Here is a 21,445-nt window from a genome sequence, read left to right as displayed (position 1 = left end):
AGTAAGACCGAGAACACGTAGCAGCGAAGTAGGCGGATCCTCAATGCCAATTTTAGGTCTCTGTTACATAACACCTTGGACATTCTTCTAAAAGCGCTTCTAGCCTGCTCTATCCTAGATCTAATTTCGCCGTGACTTTTTGCGTTACAATTTAACCTGTCCAAGGTAAACGATTTTATCAATTTGCTCAAGTTTGGTATTATTTACATATACAGAGTGAGTTTTATGCATGGAAACACTCAATTATCTCAAAAACGGCTTATACGATTTTTATAGATTTTGGTAGGTATGGGTTTTCTAATGCGGCCGATAATACAGTGCTAATTACATTGTTGTCATATTTTCCGTTTTTCTGGAAATCTAATAAACTTTCTTATTTTAAATGGAACACCCTGTATATTTTTTGTGTTTTGAAGTCTCTAAGAAATACTTATAATTTTTTGGGTTATATTCCCTATACCTAAATACCATAATTTCGGAGTTATTGCTACATTTATTAAAACAAAATTTTAAACAAATTATAAAAATAAATTTTTTTGATCCGGGTAGGGTCAAGTAGTTTAGGTTGTTTGGAGCAGAACAAAAAAGATCTTTTATAATTTTTCTCTAAAATTAATCGTTTCCGAGTTATAAACAATTTAAAACTAAAAAAAAAAATCGAATAATGACGATATTCAAGGTTCAAGAACACAAATAAACAATTTTATTTTTGAAACTGCGAAGTACCCAAATTAAACCTCAAGCCTTATTTTATCACATACCGATAAGTAATTTAAGATTGTTTCATTTTAAAACATTGTAATTTTAAATGTTAATGCAGCCCGATCGCCCGTCCTCTCATATGCACTTCATTAAAAATTAAAAATCAATATTTTAGAATAAAAAAAGACAAAAAATCTTATGGCAAGCTATCAGAAGAAGAGTTGGGCTTGAATTTAGGTACTTTATAATTTCAAAAATTATATTTTTTACTTTTGTTTTAGAACCTTAAAAATCGTCAGTATTCGATTTTTTTCAGTTTTAAATTGTTGATTACTCGAAAACGATTAACTTTAGAGAAAAATTAAAAAAGACCTTTTTTGTTCCCAATGATCCAAAGAACCTAAAATAATATCCACCTGGGCCAAAAAAATTGATTATTAAAATTTGTTTAAATAAAAAATTTTTTTTTTAAATAAATGTAGCAATAACTCCGAAATTATGGCATTTAGGTAAAGGGAATATAACATAAACAATAATCAGTATTTCTTAAGGACTTCAAAACGCAAAAAATATATAGGGTATTCCATTTGAAATAAGAAAGTTCATTAGATTTGCAGAAAAACAGAAGATCGGACAACAATGTAATTAGCACTATAATATCGAACGCATTAGAGAACCCCTACCCACCAAAATCTATAAAAATCGTGCAAGCCGTTTTCGAGATAATTCAGTGTTTCCATACATAAAACTCACTCTGTATAGACGGTTTTATATGCTTTATATACTTATTACGAGTATTTTGGTTTTCCGTATGTTCAGATCCAGACCTGCCTCCCTACAACTCTCAACGACACCACAGTATAAAGAGAGACAGTAGAACCACTCTCCGAAAAATTGGAAGTAAAATTTTTAGTCGCGCATGGCGACCGCGCAATCTTCCCAGTCGCTTTTGCCCCACTCTCACATTGCTAGTCGCATAGAAACGTACGGCTTTTAACAGGGAAAATTCGCATCCACCACTGGTGAATTACCAATTGCATACTGCCGGTATTACTTCTTGAGATCAAAGTGCCGACATGGAAGAGGTTTTACTGTCTCTCTTTATACTGTGACGACACTATCAAGTAGTGTTTGCAGATCTTCTTGAGTAGAAGCTAGTAGTACTGTATCATCTGCACATCGCAAATTATTGATGACTTCACCGTTCACAACTATTCCTTCTTGTTTTTCAGAAAGTGCTTTTCTGAAAATTCTTTCGGAGTAAACGTTGAAAAGCAGGGGTGACAAGAGGCATCCCTGCCGTACTCCTCTTTTAATATTAAGAGCCTGTGATTCCACACCATCTACTAAAATTGATGTTGTTTGATTCCAATATAAATTTGCAATTATTAGAACATCTCTGCCATCCAAGCCAATGTCTTTTAGAGCTTCGATCAATATAGAGTGCTTATCACGATCAAATGCCTTTTGGAAGTTAATAAAACAAGAGTATATGTCTACAGATATATCTCGACATCTTTGAGCAAGTACGTTCATTCCAAAGAGTGCCTCTCTAGTTCCAAACCCGTTACGGAAACCAAACTGTGTGTCATCCAGGTATTCCTCGTATTTATTGTAGATACGACCATGCATTACCTTCAGAAAAATTTTCAATAAATGGTTTAACAAACTTATGGTTCTATAATCAGCCCAAGTTTTTGCTGTTGTCTTCTTAGGTAGAGCTATAAACAGTGAATTAGACCAACCATTAGGTACTTGTCTGCTGGTATAAATGGTATTGAAAAACGAAGTTATAGCCTCTAAAACATTGCTATCATTTATAAGCTTGTATATTTCAGTTGGAATTTCATTAGGACCAGTCGCTCTGCCATTTTTTGATGATTGTATGGCTTTTATAACCTCAGAGCGTGTTATTAGGGGTCCGTCGCAGTTAGTAATATCGGGAGGTGAACTACTCCTATCGTCTTCGAATAGGTTCGTAACGTAATTTTCCCATTCTTTAAGTTTGTCCTCTACTTCAAATATTACTTTACCATATTCATTCTGTAGCAATGCCCAGGTACGAAAATACCAAACAGGCGACGCTTAGGAAAATATTCTAACATTTAATATTCCAGCATCGTTCCCCGTTAGAGGTTGTTCTAACTATACTCCGGTATAAATATTTCATTGTTTATACTGAGCAGAACGGGCGTTTTGATTCAGATCGGTCTTCTTGCAAAGCCTCCTTGATGAAGGGTAAACCTAGAAACACGTGTTGGGGGATGGTGAGGGACCCGATTTGAATCACAACGAAACCGTTTATTTTCATTTTGATAAATAAAATGGCTTACCCAGTACTGCCCCCAAAAGCAAATTCCATCCCACTACAAATGCCACTAGTTCTCCTACTCCTGCATAGCAGTAAGCGTAGGCGTATCCAGTTCTTGGTACTCTAGCTGCAAATTCGGCATAGCACAATCCTAAAAAAACAAAATACTGAGTTAATAGATATCAAAAGTGTTTAAATTTAATAAGATATATGCTTTACTAAAAAAGCATTAAATTAAGGTTTTTCTTTCCCGGTACAAAAACATTCGCTAGTAGTCCAGAAAGCCACTGCGCATCCGCTAGGAAAAATATTCCGATTCGGATTTTTTGCACAATCTTACTCAAAAAGGACTTCTTACAAATTTGCATGTTGCCAGGACCAAAAGTGGGTCAAAAATTTTTTAAACGTTTTTTTTTGTTTTTTTCCTAAAATTATTTTTTTGCACGGAACAAAGTTTTTTTAGGTTCTTTGGATAATTTTGGATAATTAACGTAATCGATGATTTTTTTAAATAAGAATATGGGTCGTGTGCTAGTTCATTTGAAAGGTTCTTCAATTCTCTATTCAGTAATATAAACATTTATATAATTATTTATACAGGGTGTCCTTCTACTTCTTTTTTTGTCAAATAATTTAATTTAATAAAATTTTTTTGGACACCCTGTATAAATAATTAGGTAAATGTTTACATTACTGAATAGAGAATTGAAGAACCTTTCAAATGAGCTACCACACGACCCCTATTCTCATTTAAAAAATCATCGATTACGCCATCACGCCCAGACGGATGACGTCACTAGTATACCATATATGCCACAATATCATAACTTAAAAATAAAAATCGACCTGTTTCGGGTTTTTTCCTTAAAGTCGCCAGTTTACGAAATAACGAATTTATTCCATTCATTTGCACCATACTCTATACACATGCAACGGTGGAAAATAGTGTCGCGCACGCGTGAATAGAAATTAAAAAACAAAGGAGTTTTGAATACTGTATGGCACAAAACTCTTCGGGATTTCATCAATCGATGTTTAAAGAATATCTACCTACCTTGACAACATTCAAATTTTAAGTTTTTCACATAGTTTTTGAAGGTTAAAAATGGCCGATTTCGCAATTTTTCAATTTTTCAATTTTTAATCGTTTATAATAATGTCAAAAACTATCAACTTTAGAGAAAAGTCACTAAAGACCTTTTCTGTTTGGAATGATCCAAAAAACCTAAAAAAACTTTGTTCCATGCAAAAAAAAAATAATTTTAGGAAAAGAACAAAACAAAAAACGTTTAAAAAATTTTTGACCCACCTTTGGTCCTGCCAACATAAAAATTTGTTAAAAGGGTCCTTTTTGAGTAGGATTGTGCAAAAAATCCGAATCGGAATATTTTTCGTAGCGGATGCGCAGTGGCTTTCTGGACTATAGTCCTTAGTTGGGACGACAATACTCATCACGCGCTCTACGTATATGTTCATTCCCAAGTCCGATGTGAAAAATAAATTTGGTTCTCGTCTTATGTGGAGAACAAGAGACATCCACAAGTAAACTTGTTTACTAGTGGAGCGTTCTACACACAGGTTATATGGAACAATTAGAAGGTATGGAAGGCATGGAAGGAATGTCCTACAAGAAGAAAAAGAAAATAGAACACTAAAATCGTGCTCTATTTATGCTCGTGGTACATCCGCATACAAAATTATTTAATGGAGTCCGACAAGAAGAAGAAAGAGAAAAAGTCAAGGCAATGGAAAGAAGATTTTACATGGCTAGACAGTATGAATATAGTGAAAACTGTAGTAATTGTTAGCAGTAGTGGTAGTTTCTTAGTTTATACATATAGTAAGCAATGTATTATGTACTAACCTCCAAATAGCGATATTATAGCTGCAATAAAAAACGATATCGAAGATGCTGGACCTGCATAGGTTTTCGCAACAGATCCTGCAAGAACATAGACTCCCAGACCTAGTGTAGATCCAGCGCCTAAACCGACCAGATCTACCAAGGAGAGCACTCTTGCTAGACTTGTAGTTTCTTCATTGTATGTGAACGTCTTCTTTCTGGTAATTGCAGCAAATAATTTGTTGGGCATCTGAAAAAACAAATAAAAATGGATGAATTTTATAAATACTATAGTTTTTAATATAGCAAGATACAAATTGAAGAATAACGTCGGCAAACAGAAATTATTATGGACTAATCAAATAACATCTTATAATATAACAAAGATCATGATAGTCCCAATGTATGGATTAAGTGTCATTACTGTGACAGTACGTATCCTGTGGTGACAGTCTTCGTAAGATTGCTTATTAAACATAGTGAAACCTACGGAAATAGTCTACAAATATCGTGCTATAATGTCATTAAGAAGTAAAAGAATGGTTTTAGCTGCAAAAAGAAAAAACTGCGGACAGTTGAATAAAAATGATAAGCGAGTTAGGATTTTGAAGATTTCGGAGCCAGGATGTTCTTCTTTGGTCTGGGACTCTTCTGCCGGCGATCTTGCCCTATAGTATTTTGAGGTGTGGAATGTTATACCTCTGGATGTCTCATTACATGGCCCAAATATTGTATAACAACGTTCGATACTTTATATACTAAAGAATTGCAAAAGCAATCTGAAATTTTGCTTATTAATTATATCTAATTTGTTACCTACTATTAGAATTACCAACTGATTGGTTAAAGTCGAAATTTTTCAAAATACCAAAGAAACATCGTCCAAAGACATGCAGTGATTATAGGACAATATGTCTGATCAGGGCCGGATTTAAGGGAGGGCAGGCTGGGCAGCTGCCCGGGGCCCCCACATTCCGGGGGCCCCCACAAAATCCCATACATAAAAAAGTCAGCACATTATTCACATAAAATAATCTTTGTTTTATGCAAACATAATTATGTATATCAAAAATAATTTCTTATTTATCGTTATCTTGACTTGGCACTACGCCACTGAATATAACAACATTGATCAAAACATTGCTTACTCCACATTTACAAAGTTTGAACTTAAATTTGAGCCAAACTTGCCTCCTACGCCTACAATAATTTATTTGTCTTCTAAATCATATTCTACATCATGCATATTTTTTAAATACCCTTTTTGCATGGATTGCAAAATACTCGGAACATAATCAAGTGGAATTCAGTCTTTTTTGTTGAGTCATAATTTGGTTACGAGTTTGACCGTAAACTATCCCGTTGACAAAAATTGAGGCATAAGCAAATCTGAAAATCTGGCACTAAACCACTCATTTGTTTTGTGACTTTGTTCCTTTGTTGCTACTTGCAGAAAGAATAATAATTGTCAGCTGTAATACAATTTACGATAATCTAGTAAAACAGCAATATTACTCACCTGTTTGTATTATTTCGTACTGTTACCCCTGTTGAAAAAGGTAAGTTTTTACTTTATTTTTGTGATAGCCTAGAAGTTTCCTATCTAGTATTTGGAGGGTTGGGGACTTTTAAAATATAAAAATTTAAATAAAGGCATGCTACTCATACAAGCATGGTCAGGCCAGTCCGGAAAATATTTAAGTTGTACATTGGATTTTTAACTGTTAAATAATTGGGATACAAGTTTAAATGCTAATTTCTAAAATTATTCAAAAGGTGAGTACTAAATAAAATTGTGCTGTGTGCTCTCATTGTTACTGCTACATATTTATAATAGTCCATTGACTCACGGTTTTTTCTGAAAATTTTAAAGAACCGCTTGAATTGACATGAAATTTGGCATACACATAAATAATAATATGTCAAAGAAGAAAAGTGAATTTTGTCAATTTGTGCTTTTGCACAATGCTTCAACATCCGTTCAACATGGCCCATCCAGTGCAGACGTCTGATCTTTATGGATGTTATGACGTCGGGTTCGTTGTATGCTGCGTATAGTTCAAAATTAGATCTTCTGCGCCGTATTATGAGTCTAAGGATTTTTCCTCAAGTGCTATGTTTGGTCCGTACTTTTGTATAGTGCAGAAGTGTGGACGCTAAAAGTATCGATTATGAACAGAATTGAAGCATTGGAAATGTGGATTCATAGACGGATGCTGAAGATACCCTGGACAGCAAGAAAAACTAATGAAGAAGTACTAATGAAGGTCAACAAAGATAGAGAACTGCTAAAGACTGTTAAACATCGAAAAATGTCTTAACTGGGACATATAGTGAGGGAGAGTCGATATAAAATATTACAACTGATCCTTAAAGGCAAAATAGAGGGCCGTAGAGGTGTAGGAAGAAAACAAGTTTCTTGGTTAAAAAACATTCGTGAATGGACTCAGATATCAAATGAAGGACAATTATTCCATATTGAAGAAGATGGTGAGCCATATTGAAGCCTTCGCAATGGTGATCGCCAACGTCGGATAATTCTGATATGGCACGTGAAGAAGAAGAAGAAGGATTTTTCGTTCAAACGTACCTAATAGGTTCTCATCGCTTTTCGACAGTGTCCATGTCTCTGATCCATATAATATAAGGACCGGTTTTATCAGGGTTTTGTATATTTTGCATTTGGTTTTTCTTGTGATATTGTTAGACCTTAGATGTTTAATTAGTCCATTATATGTTTTATTAGCAATATGTATTCTTCTCTTAACTTCTTCACTGACACTGTTATTTGCGGTAACTAGCGAACCTAGATATGTAAACATTTTAACGCTTTCGATATTATTGTCTCCTATTGTCAGATTCTGTAGGTTTCTTTGGCCTGTCGATTTGCTAGCCTTTATGTATTTGGTTTTTATTTCATTAATGTTTAGGCCACTATTTTGTGCCGCTCTGTCTATCACATTAAATGCTTCTATCATCCCTCTTACGCTTCTAACTATGATATCAGCATAATTTGCAAATGCCAATATTTGTACACTTTTTATTAATATTGTTCCTCTGGTGTTAACTTTTGACTCTAATTATTTTTTCTAATGTTATGTTGAATATAATACAGGATGGGGCCTATCGTAGGCCCGTTCTAACATGGATTGTATCTGTTAGTGCGTTTTGAATTTGGATTTTTACTTTAAGTGTTTCTTTTACTATATCAATGAGTTGAGTTAGAACATGAAACTCTTTCAGGAAGATGATGTGTGTCTATATTAAATTCACTATCCTTTTCCAAGATTTTCCTCAAGGCTCAAGCCGAAGATCTGATCTATTATTAACTTCTGCCTACAGAAACCACATTGATATCCTCCAACTATTTGTTCCGCATATGGTGTCAATCGCTCGTACACAATATTTGACAGGATTTTTATTGTTCATATTGCGACAGTCAGTAGCGTTATTGCCCGGTAGTTTTTACATTGAAGCTGATCTCCCTTTTTATGTAGTGGAATAATTACTCCAGTCTTGTGTTAGTGGTTTATTATTCCATATTTATGTTCACTACATATTAGTTTGTGTATCGCTTTCAATAGGGAGTATCCACCTTATTTTATTAATTCTGCGCTAATATTGTCTGATCCAGGTGATTTGTTGTTTTTCACTCTGGTAACTGCTTCTTGCATTTTAGCTATTGAAGGGGTTGTTTCTCTGGTATCCGTTTGATGCAGTATAATTCCATCATATATTGGAATTCCGTTTTTTTTTAACTTTTCTTTGAAGAAGTCCGTTATTATTTTAGTTATTTGCAGTAAATTTGCAAGTAAATATGTTCATTTTTCAACAAAAGAAACACTTTTTTAGACGGTTTTTTGCAAATGACTAAAAAAGTAAGTATTTTATCGAAAAAACATTCTTTTCAAAAATATAAGTGTAGCTTATGAATAAGTGAACAAATGGTGTATGTATGAATTCTAGAGAGCAAGTCCAGCCTTCCTGTCTCTAACTGCAGTGGAGAGTGATCATTCTCAAAACTAAAGTTAATTAAAAATCGCCTTCGGTCTATGTTGGGCCAAGAGCGTTTCATCTCTCTATAATGAGCATTAAACACGATGTCTTAAAGGAACTAGATATGTCAGACATAATTAAGGAATTTTCAATCCAAAAATCTAAAAAAGTACCCAGACTTTAACCATACATTTTAAAATGTTTATTTTTAATATTTTACGGTAACAAGTTACAGCTCTTGTATTTTTTATTATTTAAAAATATATTTATAAAATGTAGATCAACATTTTTTTTAATTTTTAAAAGGGAAAACTCTATACTTGGCTGTATACCATAGTTATAACAACAATTTTTTAATGGTAGGAGGTAGGGTCCCACACCAATTCTGCCCAGGGGCCCCCACGCCAATTCTGCCCAGGGGCCCCCACGCCAATTCTGCCCAGGGGCCCCCACTGCCTTAAATCCGGCTCTGTGTCTGATGATGAGTCACGTTTTGAAGATCTTCTTAGGACTAAGGGCAAAACCAGACAGACCACGCTGCAGCGCTACTCTATGGATCCACAAAAGTAGTTTCCGATGATGTACCGTGGGCTCTTATGTAGAGTGGACGTTACACCCCAGACGAGCGACTGTGATGGTGTTGATTAGGTTGAAACACTAAATACTTGAATATATTTATTTAACTCACTAAGTATTACAGTAACTAGTTGGTGTTGGATGGATGGACACCGTCTCGACTCTAACCAAGTCTGTTTCTGAATAATGAATAATCTCTGTCTATCTTTTTACGTATCTATAAATAAATCGTATTTGTTTGTTATGATTGACTATTCTTTAACGTGACCGTGAATTACTAATAGCAGCATTATTGCTGACTTACTGTTTTCAATATATGTGGCCTAGATTACATAAATCAATGCCACCTACTTATGAAATCCAAACATTGAATGTGTATATTGTTTATCCAAGAAGTTGTACATCCAAAAAAATACTCCTATTTTTTGGATGCTAATATAAATCCTTTACACGGCCACAGCCAGCTTAACTTAACTTGTATTCGGAGGAAATATTTAAGGCAGCCCTAATGGAGACAACCGAAGATATTATTGTGAATGGCGAGTAACCGTGAACAATATTAGATATGCCGACGATACCATAGTGCTTGCTAATTACGGGGGAGACCTTTAAAATCTAATGAACAAAATAAAACAGACCTGTGATCAGTGCGGATTAAAACTAAACGTTAACAAAACTAAATATATGGTAGTTAGCAAATAAAATTATATACAGGATGACGGTATAAAAGTCGAAGATGTCGCACTGGACAGAGGAGAGAAACTCGTGTATATCGGCAGTAATATCAATGACAGCTGGGATCCAACCGCAGAAATTAAAAGCTGAATAGAACAAGCCCGACATACCTTTGTAAAAATGAGAAACGTAATCTGCAGCCACGATCTTAGTATTGACCTTCGCGTTCAAATGGTATATTGCTATCTTTGTCCAGTCCTACTGTATGGAGTAGGAGCGTGGACTTTTAGGCCCGCTTGTTCATTTGGAGTTCAACTTAACCCTGGAACTGCACACTGGGGTCTGAAAAACCCAGGTGCATGAATCGTTCAATGTAAGTTGCACATGTCTGCGTCTTTTGTCGATCCCTTGCACGTAAATTCAGTTCAGAGCTGACTGCGTTGGGAGATAGTCGCTGCACCGCGTAAGTTTGTTGTATAGTTTGCTGTGACGCTTTTAGTGGAGCTATGGGTACCTCAGAATCCAGTGTGCAGTCAAAGGGTGTTAACATTTTGAGGTGATTTTTTGCTAGTATAGCAGACTCTAAGAGAAAATATTAGCGTCCAATGACAACAAAAGAATTAGAGTGGGAAGCTGAAAACCTGAGGACGAATGAAGATGAACCTGAGACCATCGAAGATGATTTTAGAGACTCATCAGATGCAGACGATGATTATGTTCCTGAACATCAGTCTGACACTGATAACGAACAAAGTGACGACGATAATGAAGAACAAACAGAAACCAATACCCCGCAAAGAAATATCGCCAGTATACTGGGAAAAATTGTTTAGAACAGCGGTTCTCAAACTTTTTGAGTCATGTACCACCTACAGTTCTTTTTATTATTTTTGGTACCACATATACAGGGTGTAACAAAAATACAGGTCATAAATAAAATCACATATTCTGGAACCAAAAATAGTTCGATTGAACCTAACTTACCCTAGTACAAATATGCACAGAAAAAATGTTACAACCTTCTGAAGTTACAAAATGAAAATCAATTTTTTCCGATACATCGAAAGCTTTTGGGGATTTTTTAATCAAAATGGACATCTGGCATTACTATGGCAGGAAATTATAGTGAAATTTGTGCACCCATAAAAATTTTATGGGGGTTTTGTTCCCTTAAACTCCCCAAACTTTTATGTACGTTTCAATTAAATTATTGTTGTGGTACCGTTAGTTAAACACAATGTTTTTGAAACTTTTTTGCCTCTTAGTATTTTTTTGATAAACCAGTGTTAATCGAGATGCAGCTTCTTTTTAAATATGTTTACATAACAATTTTATGGAGGTTTTGTGCCTTTAAATCCCCCAAATGTTTGTGTACGTTCCAATTAAACTATTATTGCGGTACCATTAGTCGAACACAGTGTTTTTAAAACTTTTTTGTCTCTTAGTATTTTTCCGATAAGGCAACTTTTATCTAGATGTGGCTTCTTTTTTAATATGGTTTAAAATATACTCAATCTGTAATTTATAAATAAATTTTCATATTATTATCGGGTCTCTACAGGGTGTAACAAAAATACAGGTTATAAATTTAATCACATATTCTGGGACCAAAAATAGTTCGACTGAACCTAACTTACCTTAGTACAAATGTGCACATAAAAAAACATACAGCCCTTGAAGTTACAAAAAAAAATTGATTTTTTCCAATATATCGAAAACTATTAGAGATTTTTTATTGAAAATGGACATGTGGTATTCTTATGGCAGTAGTATCTTAAGAAAAAATTTTAGTGAAATTTGGACACTCCATAAAAATTTTATGGGGGTTTTGTTCCTTTAAATCCCCCCAAACTTTTGTGTACGTTCCAATTTAATTATTATTGTAGTACCATTAGTAAAACACAATATTTTAAAAACTTTTTTGCCTCTCAGTTCTTTTTCGAAAAATCAGTTTATATCGAGATATTTTGAATATTTGTCAAATCCACCACATATTTGTGTATTTTTAAGTACGATTACGGAGACTTAGTAATAATATGAACAATTATTTATGATTTACATTTTTAGGTATATTTTGAACCATATTAAAAAAGAAGCCACATCTCGATAAAAGATGCCTTATAAAAAAATATAAAGAGGCAAAAAAGTTTTTTAAAAATACTGTGTTTAACTAATGGTATCGCAGTAATAGTTTAATTGGAACGTACACAAACATTTGGGGGGTTTAAAGGAACAAAACTCCCATAAAATTTTTATGTAAACATATTAAAAAAGAAGCTGCAACTCGATAAAAACTGCCTTATCGAAAAAATACTAGGAGGCAAAAAAGTTTTAAAAACATTTAATGCAACTAATGGTACCACAAAAATAATTTAATTGGAACGCACACAAAAGTTTGGGGGGGGGGGGGGGGGTTTAAGGGAACAAAACACCCATAAAATTTTTATGGGGTGCACAAATTTCACTATAATTTTTCTTTAAGATGTTCCGGCTATAATAATACCACATGTCCATTTTCAATGAAACATCTCTAATAGTTTTCGATATATTCGAAAAAATCAATTTTCATTTTGTAATTTCAAAGGGCTGTAACTTTTTTTATGTGCATATTTGTACTAAGGTAAGTTAGGTTCATTTGAAGATCTTTTGGTCCCAGAATATGTAACTTAATTTATGACCTGTATTTTTGTTACACCCTGTAATAATCGTACTTAACAGTATACAAATATGTGGTGGATTTGACAAATATTCAAAATATCTCGATAAAAACTAGCTTTTCGAAAAATTACTAAGAGGCAAAAAAGTTTTAAAAACATTGTGTGTAACTAATGGTGCCACAATGATAATTTAATTGGAACGTACACAAAAGTTTGGGGGGGGGGGTTTAAAGGAACAAAACCCCCATAAAAATTTTATCGGGTGTACAAATTTCACTATAATTTTTTTTAAGATTTTCACATGTCTGTTTTCAATAAGAAAACTCAAATAGTTTTCGATATATTGGAAAAAATCTATTTTTATTTTGTAACTTCAAAGGGCTGTAACTATTTTTATGTGCACATTTGTACTAAGGTAAGTTAGGTTCAATCGAACTATTTTTGGTCCCAGAATATGTGATTTAATTTATGACCTGTATTTTTGTTACACTCTGTATTTTTATAGTGCATTATGAAGACTTACTAAGTACTACTAATTTAATTTTTTTTTGAGTTTTGTGTACCACCGCAAGTAATGAAATGTACCACCAGTGGTACATGTACCACAGATTGAGAATCGCTGGTTTAGAACATCGTATTGTTTAGAACATCGAGCTCAATTATGTTATGTGTGTCAGAGCCAAAGTTGAAGTGCCTGGCTAAGATTAAGAAATAGTTATTTTGTAACAACATTTACGTTTTATTTTAGTTTAAAGGGTTTTTAAGAGACAAGATATATTTCGCTGGAATTTTGTTTAATTTTTTTGGTCATATCTCCATATTTTTAAAAAAGTGTAATAAAAGTACTAGTTTATGTTTTTTCACGTTTATCAGATCTAATGAGAAATGTTTTTTTTAAATAAACATATTTTGAAAATAAGATATTGTTGTTTATTGTTTTGTACTACATACCGCAGAAAAAAATAAATAAATAACATTTATTACTAAAAAAAAAAAAAAATTAGGGTTTCCGAGACCCCACTGTGCAGTCTACGTTAGATGAACGAACTGTGCTGTTCTAGGGTTAAGTTCAGCGCCATTACCGAGTTCAACGCATGAAGTGCAAGGCATGATGTACAACGGCACTTCATGCCTTGAACACGGTTATGGCGCTGAACTTGAGTTGAACTCCGAATGAGCAAGCGGACCTTAGTGAGGCTGTGCTTAAACGCTTGGAAGCCTTTGAGATGTTAGTACATATACAGACGACTCCTAAGAATGGGCTGGGTCAACAGAGTTAATAATGGAGAGGTCCTTAGACGGCTGAACCAAACAACAAAACTGGTCAATATAATAAAGAGACGCAAGCTGAAATACTTCAGTTACATTATGAGACACCCTGAAAAATATGATATTTTACATATAGGTAGTCCAGAGAAATAAGATTTTTCTCGTGACACATACATCCCCCTCTAGGCCGAAACCAAATTTTTTGAGTAGTATCGACATCTATATTAATAACCTATATGTTTCCTGCAGCCGATTTTGATGATATACTGTTATATTTCTATTTGATATGAAAATTAAATTTTGATAATTATAAACAAAATTCAATTTAATATAAAATATTTTCAATTTTCTCAACCACGGGCATATAAATTTAGAACAACCTGTATACAACAAATTGTTATATTTAATTTTAAGAAGTGATTAAAAGAAACTCGGGACAATGCGCTTAGAATAAACAAAGTGAATGGCGCGTACCATTATCGTTGTTCGCGGAAGGTTCGATCATTAGCCTATGCTAAATAAGACTCAAGTGAAATCGATAATAGGTCATTATCGTTGTTCGCGGAAGGTTCGATCATTAGCCGATGCTAAATAAGACTTAGTGGAAATAGAGAATAGGTCATTAAATTTTGTAAATAGTAGAAAGTAATTTTAGAATGGGAATTAACTATTTTTTTTTGAAATCCATTAAGCATATTTAGAAAGATTAAAGATTGGTTTTGAGGAATACTGCGAATGAGAGTTGGTGGTGGAAGGTTGATTTGTGAATCTGGAAGGGATATTTAGAAAGTAGGGGAATGAATGACAAATAGAGAGCAGAATGTTTTGAGCTGTCGAGGAGTGAAGTCCAGTAGTAGACGGTAGTGTACGGAGAGTGAGAAAGCCGGTGTAGTTCCGTGAGTGTGGAGTATCTATCGTGGAACGAGAGGTAGGTCAGGTTGAGAGTAAAAGAACCTCCTTGAGCCAAGAGTGTCCCGGTAGCTGATTGCAGTTTCGAAAAAGGTAGAATACAGCATCACGACAGAAGCAGGTACGAGAGCTATACGAGCTAGTTTTCAAAGGAGAACATTACTGAAAGCCAGGACGAGGTTTTGATCGCAGCCAAGGATAGCAGGAAACAGGTCTTGTGTGAAGACATTCTCAGTTCACCAGAAAAAGGTCAGTCTCATTTGTTTGGACATGAATGTATGGGTTTTTCGTATTAAATACCACATTTAAAATTGAAGAACATAATCAATAATATCAGAAAAGCTTCATCAAACTTAAATAGAATTGTTGCTAATAAATCATAATAGTTAAATGTTAATAAAAACTTTCAATTGGAAACCAAAAGGAAATAAGATTCCCATTTGTAAATGTTATGTTTAAGAATAATAAGATATAGCAAATATTAAGCAGTGATTGCCATTTAAATAAAATAAACAATATTTTGATTATAATTGTAACCCATATGTGTGTATTATTTTACTCTTTTTTTCCTATCCCGATTAGGAACCATTGAGAAATACTTAGAAGCCACGTAAGTAAGTAATTAATTTTATAAAAAGCCCTGAGATTGAAAACATATTGATATGTGATCTGGTAAATTAATTAGATTATTATTAATGCATTGATTAAATTAAATGACATATAAGAATATTATCTCATATCAATAATCAAGATCACATCAATACATAGTTATAAACAAATGAAGATCAAAAAACAGTAAATTTTCGCTTTTTTCGTCTATTACTAAAAAAAAGTAAAGCATTCCAAACAAATTTGAGAATAAGAAACTCATAAATCGTATAAAAAACTTCAATATGGCGTTCGCTGAATATGTCTATCCTTATTTGTTGCTTAGAAAATTGCAAAATAAGTCATACATTTTGAGGTTTTATAAATGTTCATAACTTATGTAAACATTAAGTTAGAACCTTCTTATTACACGGAATGCTGAAACTTCTTGTGCTTAAATTATATTTTAAATTTCAAAGCAATTGTTCAAATAGTTTAAAAGTTATTTAATTTGTTTATCCCAAATTCATTTTTTTTGCTATAGTCAGAAAATTATGAGGTTACACTAAGACTTCTGACAGTTTATGGAAGAAGAACATTTATACTATTGACTTAATTTAAAAAAATAACAAAAAAGAATGTGTGTGTACTTTGTACGCACGTAAGAAGTTATACTTCTATTATATGATTTAAACGAAATTAATATACTTTTTATTTATATTTTGTTTAAATATTAAACTAATTTATATTTACTACTTCTCAAACATTTTTATTAGAACAGTGCCAAAAATTAAAATAATAAAAGAATAAAACACACACAAACACATTAAACAAGCCACAAATGATGTCTGAACATTAATTGTTGAAAATTTTTTTAACTAAATACGTATTTTCTGAAAATACAATTATATAATAAATATACTTACAATCATAAAATGTATTAAAAAAAAACAAAAAAGAAAGTTTCTATTGGGACTCGAACCAGCGCTGATAAGCGCGGTTAGTATTGGAATTCGTTCGCCTTCAACGCTTAGCCACGGACACTATGTGTCATTATTTACGAAGATCGACTAACTAAACGGATTAAACTTGTGATATTTTGATATTTTGAAAATTGATCAAATTATTTTAATTTTGAATTGAAATGATTTAGAATTGAAAAAATACAACAAAACATAGAGTAAGAAAACAATATATTAGGTGAATATTGATAGAAATTTTGATGGTAATCAAATTATATAAATAAAAGTATTACATACTATGTATTTTGGCAGATCAAATAGGTAGGTTTATACCCATGATACATTAACAATTATTACGTACCTGTTGCTTTTAAAAACTATTTAAAAGTCACTACAATATTATAAACTTTTTTGTTTCTGTCCTCACAACAATAAAACTAATATATTATACATTTGTTTACCTTTACCTTTACCTCCAAACCACAGCTGTCCTCTGTCATACAGCTGCCATATCGGATAATTTTTGACATGTCATTTGAACATCCAATCAGAACAAAGTTATAATTCGCATGCGCCGGGCTGATAGGTTTTAACCTATCAAAAAAATCACCCTCTATCGCCGGTAAAGAAGTATAACTTCAAAAATAATTTTAAACAATGTAAGATTATCTTGCAAAAACATGTCGATTTTTTGCTTACTTATAAACAATTAGAATAACTTTTTAACCGTTACCCGTAAAAAGATATTTTTCATATTTAGAAAGACTGAATTTTTATACACATTTAAAAAGAAAAACAATTGTCCTAGGACAATTAGGGAATAAGTTAGCCCCCCTTTTTTTAATTCACATGTTCTTCCAAAATAATTTTGCAATATTTAGAATTATTTTTTGTCATTTTTTTAAATTAAATTAATAGTGTAAATCTTCTTCTTTCATAAACTATCCATAGTATTACTGTCACTTCATCATTTTCTGACTTATAGTGTGACAAAAAAATTAATTTGGGATAAACAAATTAAATAACTTTTAAACTATTTGACCAATTGCTTTAAAATTTAGGTTATGATTTACCCACTACAAGTCCCAGCATTCTGTGTAATAAGAAGGTTCTAATTAATTTTTACATAAGTTATGAATATTTATAAAAACTCAAAATTTATGATTTATTTTGCAATTTTCTAAGCAACCAATAAGGATAGACATATTCAGCGAACGCCATATTGAAGTTTTTTATACGATTTATGAGTTTCCTACTCTAAAATTTGTTTAAAATGCTTAACTTTTTGGTAATAGACGAAAAAAGAGAAAATTTACCGTTTTTTGATCTTTATTTGTTTATAACTATGTATATCATCAAAATCGGCTGCAGGAAACATATAGGTTATTATTATAAATGTCCATACTACTCAAAAAATTTGGTTTCGACCTGTAGGAGGTTGTGTCACCAACATATTTTTTTCCTTATTTCTCTGAACTAATATGATCATTCTGGGACAGATTCAAGGTAATCGTGGTCCTGGAAAATATACATAGTTATTCGGAGCTGCTGTCAATAAAGTCACGATAGCGAATATGATATCCAACGATCCATAACGGTCATGGACCTAAAAGAAGAAGAAGTTTGTTTACATTTCCTTGGGTTGTTATCATACGTCTTTCAAACATTTGTACTATAATATTATCGCAAATAGACTTATTATTAATTAACGTCCAATAAAGACCAAAACAATATTTGGAAAAACCCATGTGGTATCAGAATGTTCATATATTAATTACAAAAATATCCGATTAGATAAAAATGGAACAATGTCCGATATAGTTAATAATGTTAATTATTTCGAAAATGCGAAAATTTAAACATAAGCTTATCTTATCTTCATTTTAGTGGTGTTCAACATGTATACAATTGATTTCAGGGCTGTCAGTTCAGTTACTATACATAAATTGATAAAAAGAATATAATATAAACATTTTCAATTTCTTTGCAACACGAAAATGCAGCAGCTGCATAATACTCTGGTTAAATCGGAGAGTGCAGGAAGAGTCCACACCGGTTTCGGAGGTTTTTTCCTCCTCATCAGTAGTCCCATATCCTCTTCTCTCTGATTTCCCCAGGTATCATATTTTGGGCCCTTCCGAATTGCAAAGAACGAAATGCCGCGGATGAACTAGAGCCATCTACCAAAAAGCAAAGTAATTTATCAATCGAAGTAGCACAGAAAACGACAATAAATATCTTTCCCATACCACCAGACTGACAACAGGTGGAATACTTTCTTTGGTTACAACCTCCCGAGATTTTCAAAAATTATAAATCATACAGGATGCCGAGGAAATTAAGATGAGAGAATTTTAAATAATTCACAACCCATCTGCTCAGCGTGGTAAAAGTTTCAACAAGAAAGATTCCTTAGTACTCAACAAAAGAGTAAATGAATTAAAATGTTTAAATATTTTCAATTTCTTTACAACACGAAAATGCAGCCTCTGCATAATACTCTGGTTAAATCGGAGAGTGCAGGAAGAGTCTATACCGGTTTCGAAGGTTTTTTCCTCCTCATCAGTAGTCCCATATCCTCTTCTCTCCGATTTCCCCAGGTATCATACTTTGGGCCCTTCCGAATTGCAAAGAACGAAATGCCGCGTATGAACTAGAGCCAAAATGTTTATACATTTTAATTCATTTACTCTTTTGTTGAGTACTAAAAAATCTTTCTTGTTGGAACTTTTACCACACTGAACAGATGAGTTGTGAATTATTTAAAATTCTCTGATCTTAATTTCCTCGGCATCCTGTATGATTTATAATTTTTGTGAAAATTATTTTGTGAAAAAAAGTGAAAGAACTTGCAGGTACACAAAAACGTAAGCAGCCAAATACCCTGTATAATGTCAACGGAAACATAATAACAGAAATAGAAGAACAGTTGAAGACATGGAAAAACTATGTTGAAGAACTCTTTGCAGATGATAGACAACAATCTGAACTAAGTAACATATAAGGAGACGAAGGTCCAGAAATAACGGAAGAGGAAGTAATGTACGCACTAAAAAGAATAAAAAACGGTAAAGCCCCAGGTCCAGATGAAATACCAACGAAAATCATTAAACTGATAGAAGAAGACATCCACATTTTAGTTGAACTTTTCAATAGCATTTATACATCAGGAAAAATACCACAAGAATGGCTTTTATTCACCTTTGTTATTATACCAAAAAAGATGAATGCCAAACAGTGGCGGCTCGTGACCTCAGCATGCGGGTAGGCTACACATATACTTCGGGTAGGCGACAAAAAATATCCTACAATTTGTAATACTTTTTGAGCCGTCTTGCAATACTAAATGTAATCTTTGAGCGCAACAATGTGTAAAAATTGCTTTTGGAGCATCTACTTTAATTTTTGATTGTAATCCGTTTAAAGAGCCAGCCATTACACTTGCACCATCGTAAAATTGAGCAATTAATTTATTTTTGTAATCATATGGCTCAAGCACGTTTGAAATTAAACTATATAAGAGCGTCTGCAGATCTATTCTCGCTAACATCAAAAAACCCTAAAAATCTTTCTGTTACCTGACCAACTTTGTTAACAAAACGGATTGTTAAAGTACACTGTGATTTTTCGGTTATATCAGTAGTATCGTACGCTAGTATAGAAAAAAATTGACTTTCATTAATTTCTGTTGAAATTTCATTTTTTACGTAATCGGCAAGGCAATCTATTAAATCATTTTGTATTGTTTTTGACAAACCCGTGAACACCCCTTCTATTTTTTAACATGATCCTGGATTTCCTGATCGCGTTTAACTACTAAATTAAAAATTTCTTTAAAATTACCCATGTTTGAAGAATTATGGCTCTCATCACGACCGCGAAATGCAAGTTCTTGTTTTACTAACAGAATTGTAACATCAATTTCTTCAACTTCTTCAATCTTTTTCAACTTCTTCATTATATATCTTATTAGATAGAGAAATTTGTCCAGCTAAAGCACTGTCAATAGTTTGTTTATTTTTTTCTAACCGTTTTAAACCTAAGCAATTGTTTAAATGTTCTTTCGAAGATTCATGTTTTTTTTACACTAGCTGATAAATTTTTCAAATCTGAATATCCCTGACTCACCCAAACATTTTGCTTCAAATTTGAGAGCAACAGACAAGGCCAACAGAAAAGTGAATTTTTAAAATAACTTCCGCTTAGCCATTTATGATTTTCATACCATATTGTTTTAAACGATCTCGAAAATGGTCGATTGTCTTTTGTCTTATCTGTGGATAAAATTGTTAAATTTGGTAAAGGCCGGCCTATTGAAATAATTTCTGATCTTTCTTGATTTTGGCGCCTTGAAAAAGGCGTCTCGATCAAACTGCATATTACATCGTTTAAAATATTCATATTCGATGACTAAAGTTTTTCCATCAATAAAACTAACACACCTACGTTTCAACAACGTCAAATATTACTTATTTTATTTATGTATCAAATAATAATTTACTCTTCGAATAAATTGATAAGTTAACAATTAACCTCGCTTTAAATTTTTAATTATCTATACAATCTAATAACACAATTCGTCAGTTTAACTTTAAATTATCCAAATTGTATTGAAACACAATAAAAATATAATGGACGACTGACAAATAACTATTCACAGATTTATTTGTCGTTAGTGAATTATTACTAAATTAATATAAAATAAAAATGCCCTTTAATAGACCGATCTCAAATTTACCTGTTTATTATTGAGTTTTCATAAACAAATTTAAATTGTCCTACCCAGTTTTATTCAATATTTAACCTACTATTAACAGCCAAAATAAAAAAACAATTATTTAAAACAGTTTCACAAGACACAAGAGAAGCAACTGATAAAATTTTGTAGGTCCGGCTATAAGACTCTGTGCCTATCCGCCCTTTCAAAATCGTAGAATACGGTCGCTACCAGCAGACC

At 32.8% G+C, this 21,445-nt stretch overlaps 1 protein-coding gene across 2 annotated transcripts in view; it reads right to left on the bottom strand.

Moving 5' to 3' along the window:
• The window catches only part of LOC126883394 (high affinity cationic amino acid transporter 1-like), a 78,821-nt gene that overhangs the window by 17,672 nt on the left and 39,704 nt on the right, over positions 1-21,445 (bottom strand). For both annotated transcript variants that reach the window (XM_050648926.1, XM_050648927.1), the window contains exons 2-3: positions 4,878-5,106; positions 3,036-3,164 (exon numbers count right to left, since the gene is read on the bottom strand). In XM_050648926.1, the coding sequence (XP_050504883.1) occupies positions 3,036-3,164; positions 4,878-5,106 (358 nt within the window). The remainder of the gene's footprint in view (positions 1-3,035; positions 3,165-4,877; positions 5,107-21,445) is intronic.

This window comes from Diabrotica virgifera, chromosome 4, assembly GCF_917563875.1.
Source record: "Diabrotica virgifera virgifera chromosome 4, PGI_DIABVI_V3a".
NCBI lineage: Eukaryota > Metazoa > Arthropoda > Insecta > Coleoptera > Chrysomelidae > Diabrotica > Diabrotica virgifera.
Note: the sequence above shows the minus strand (reverse complement) of the source record. Positions and strands in the feature narration are given on the sequence as shown.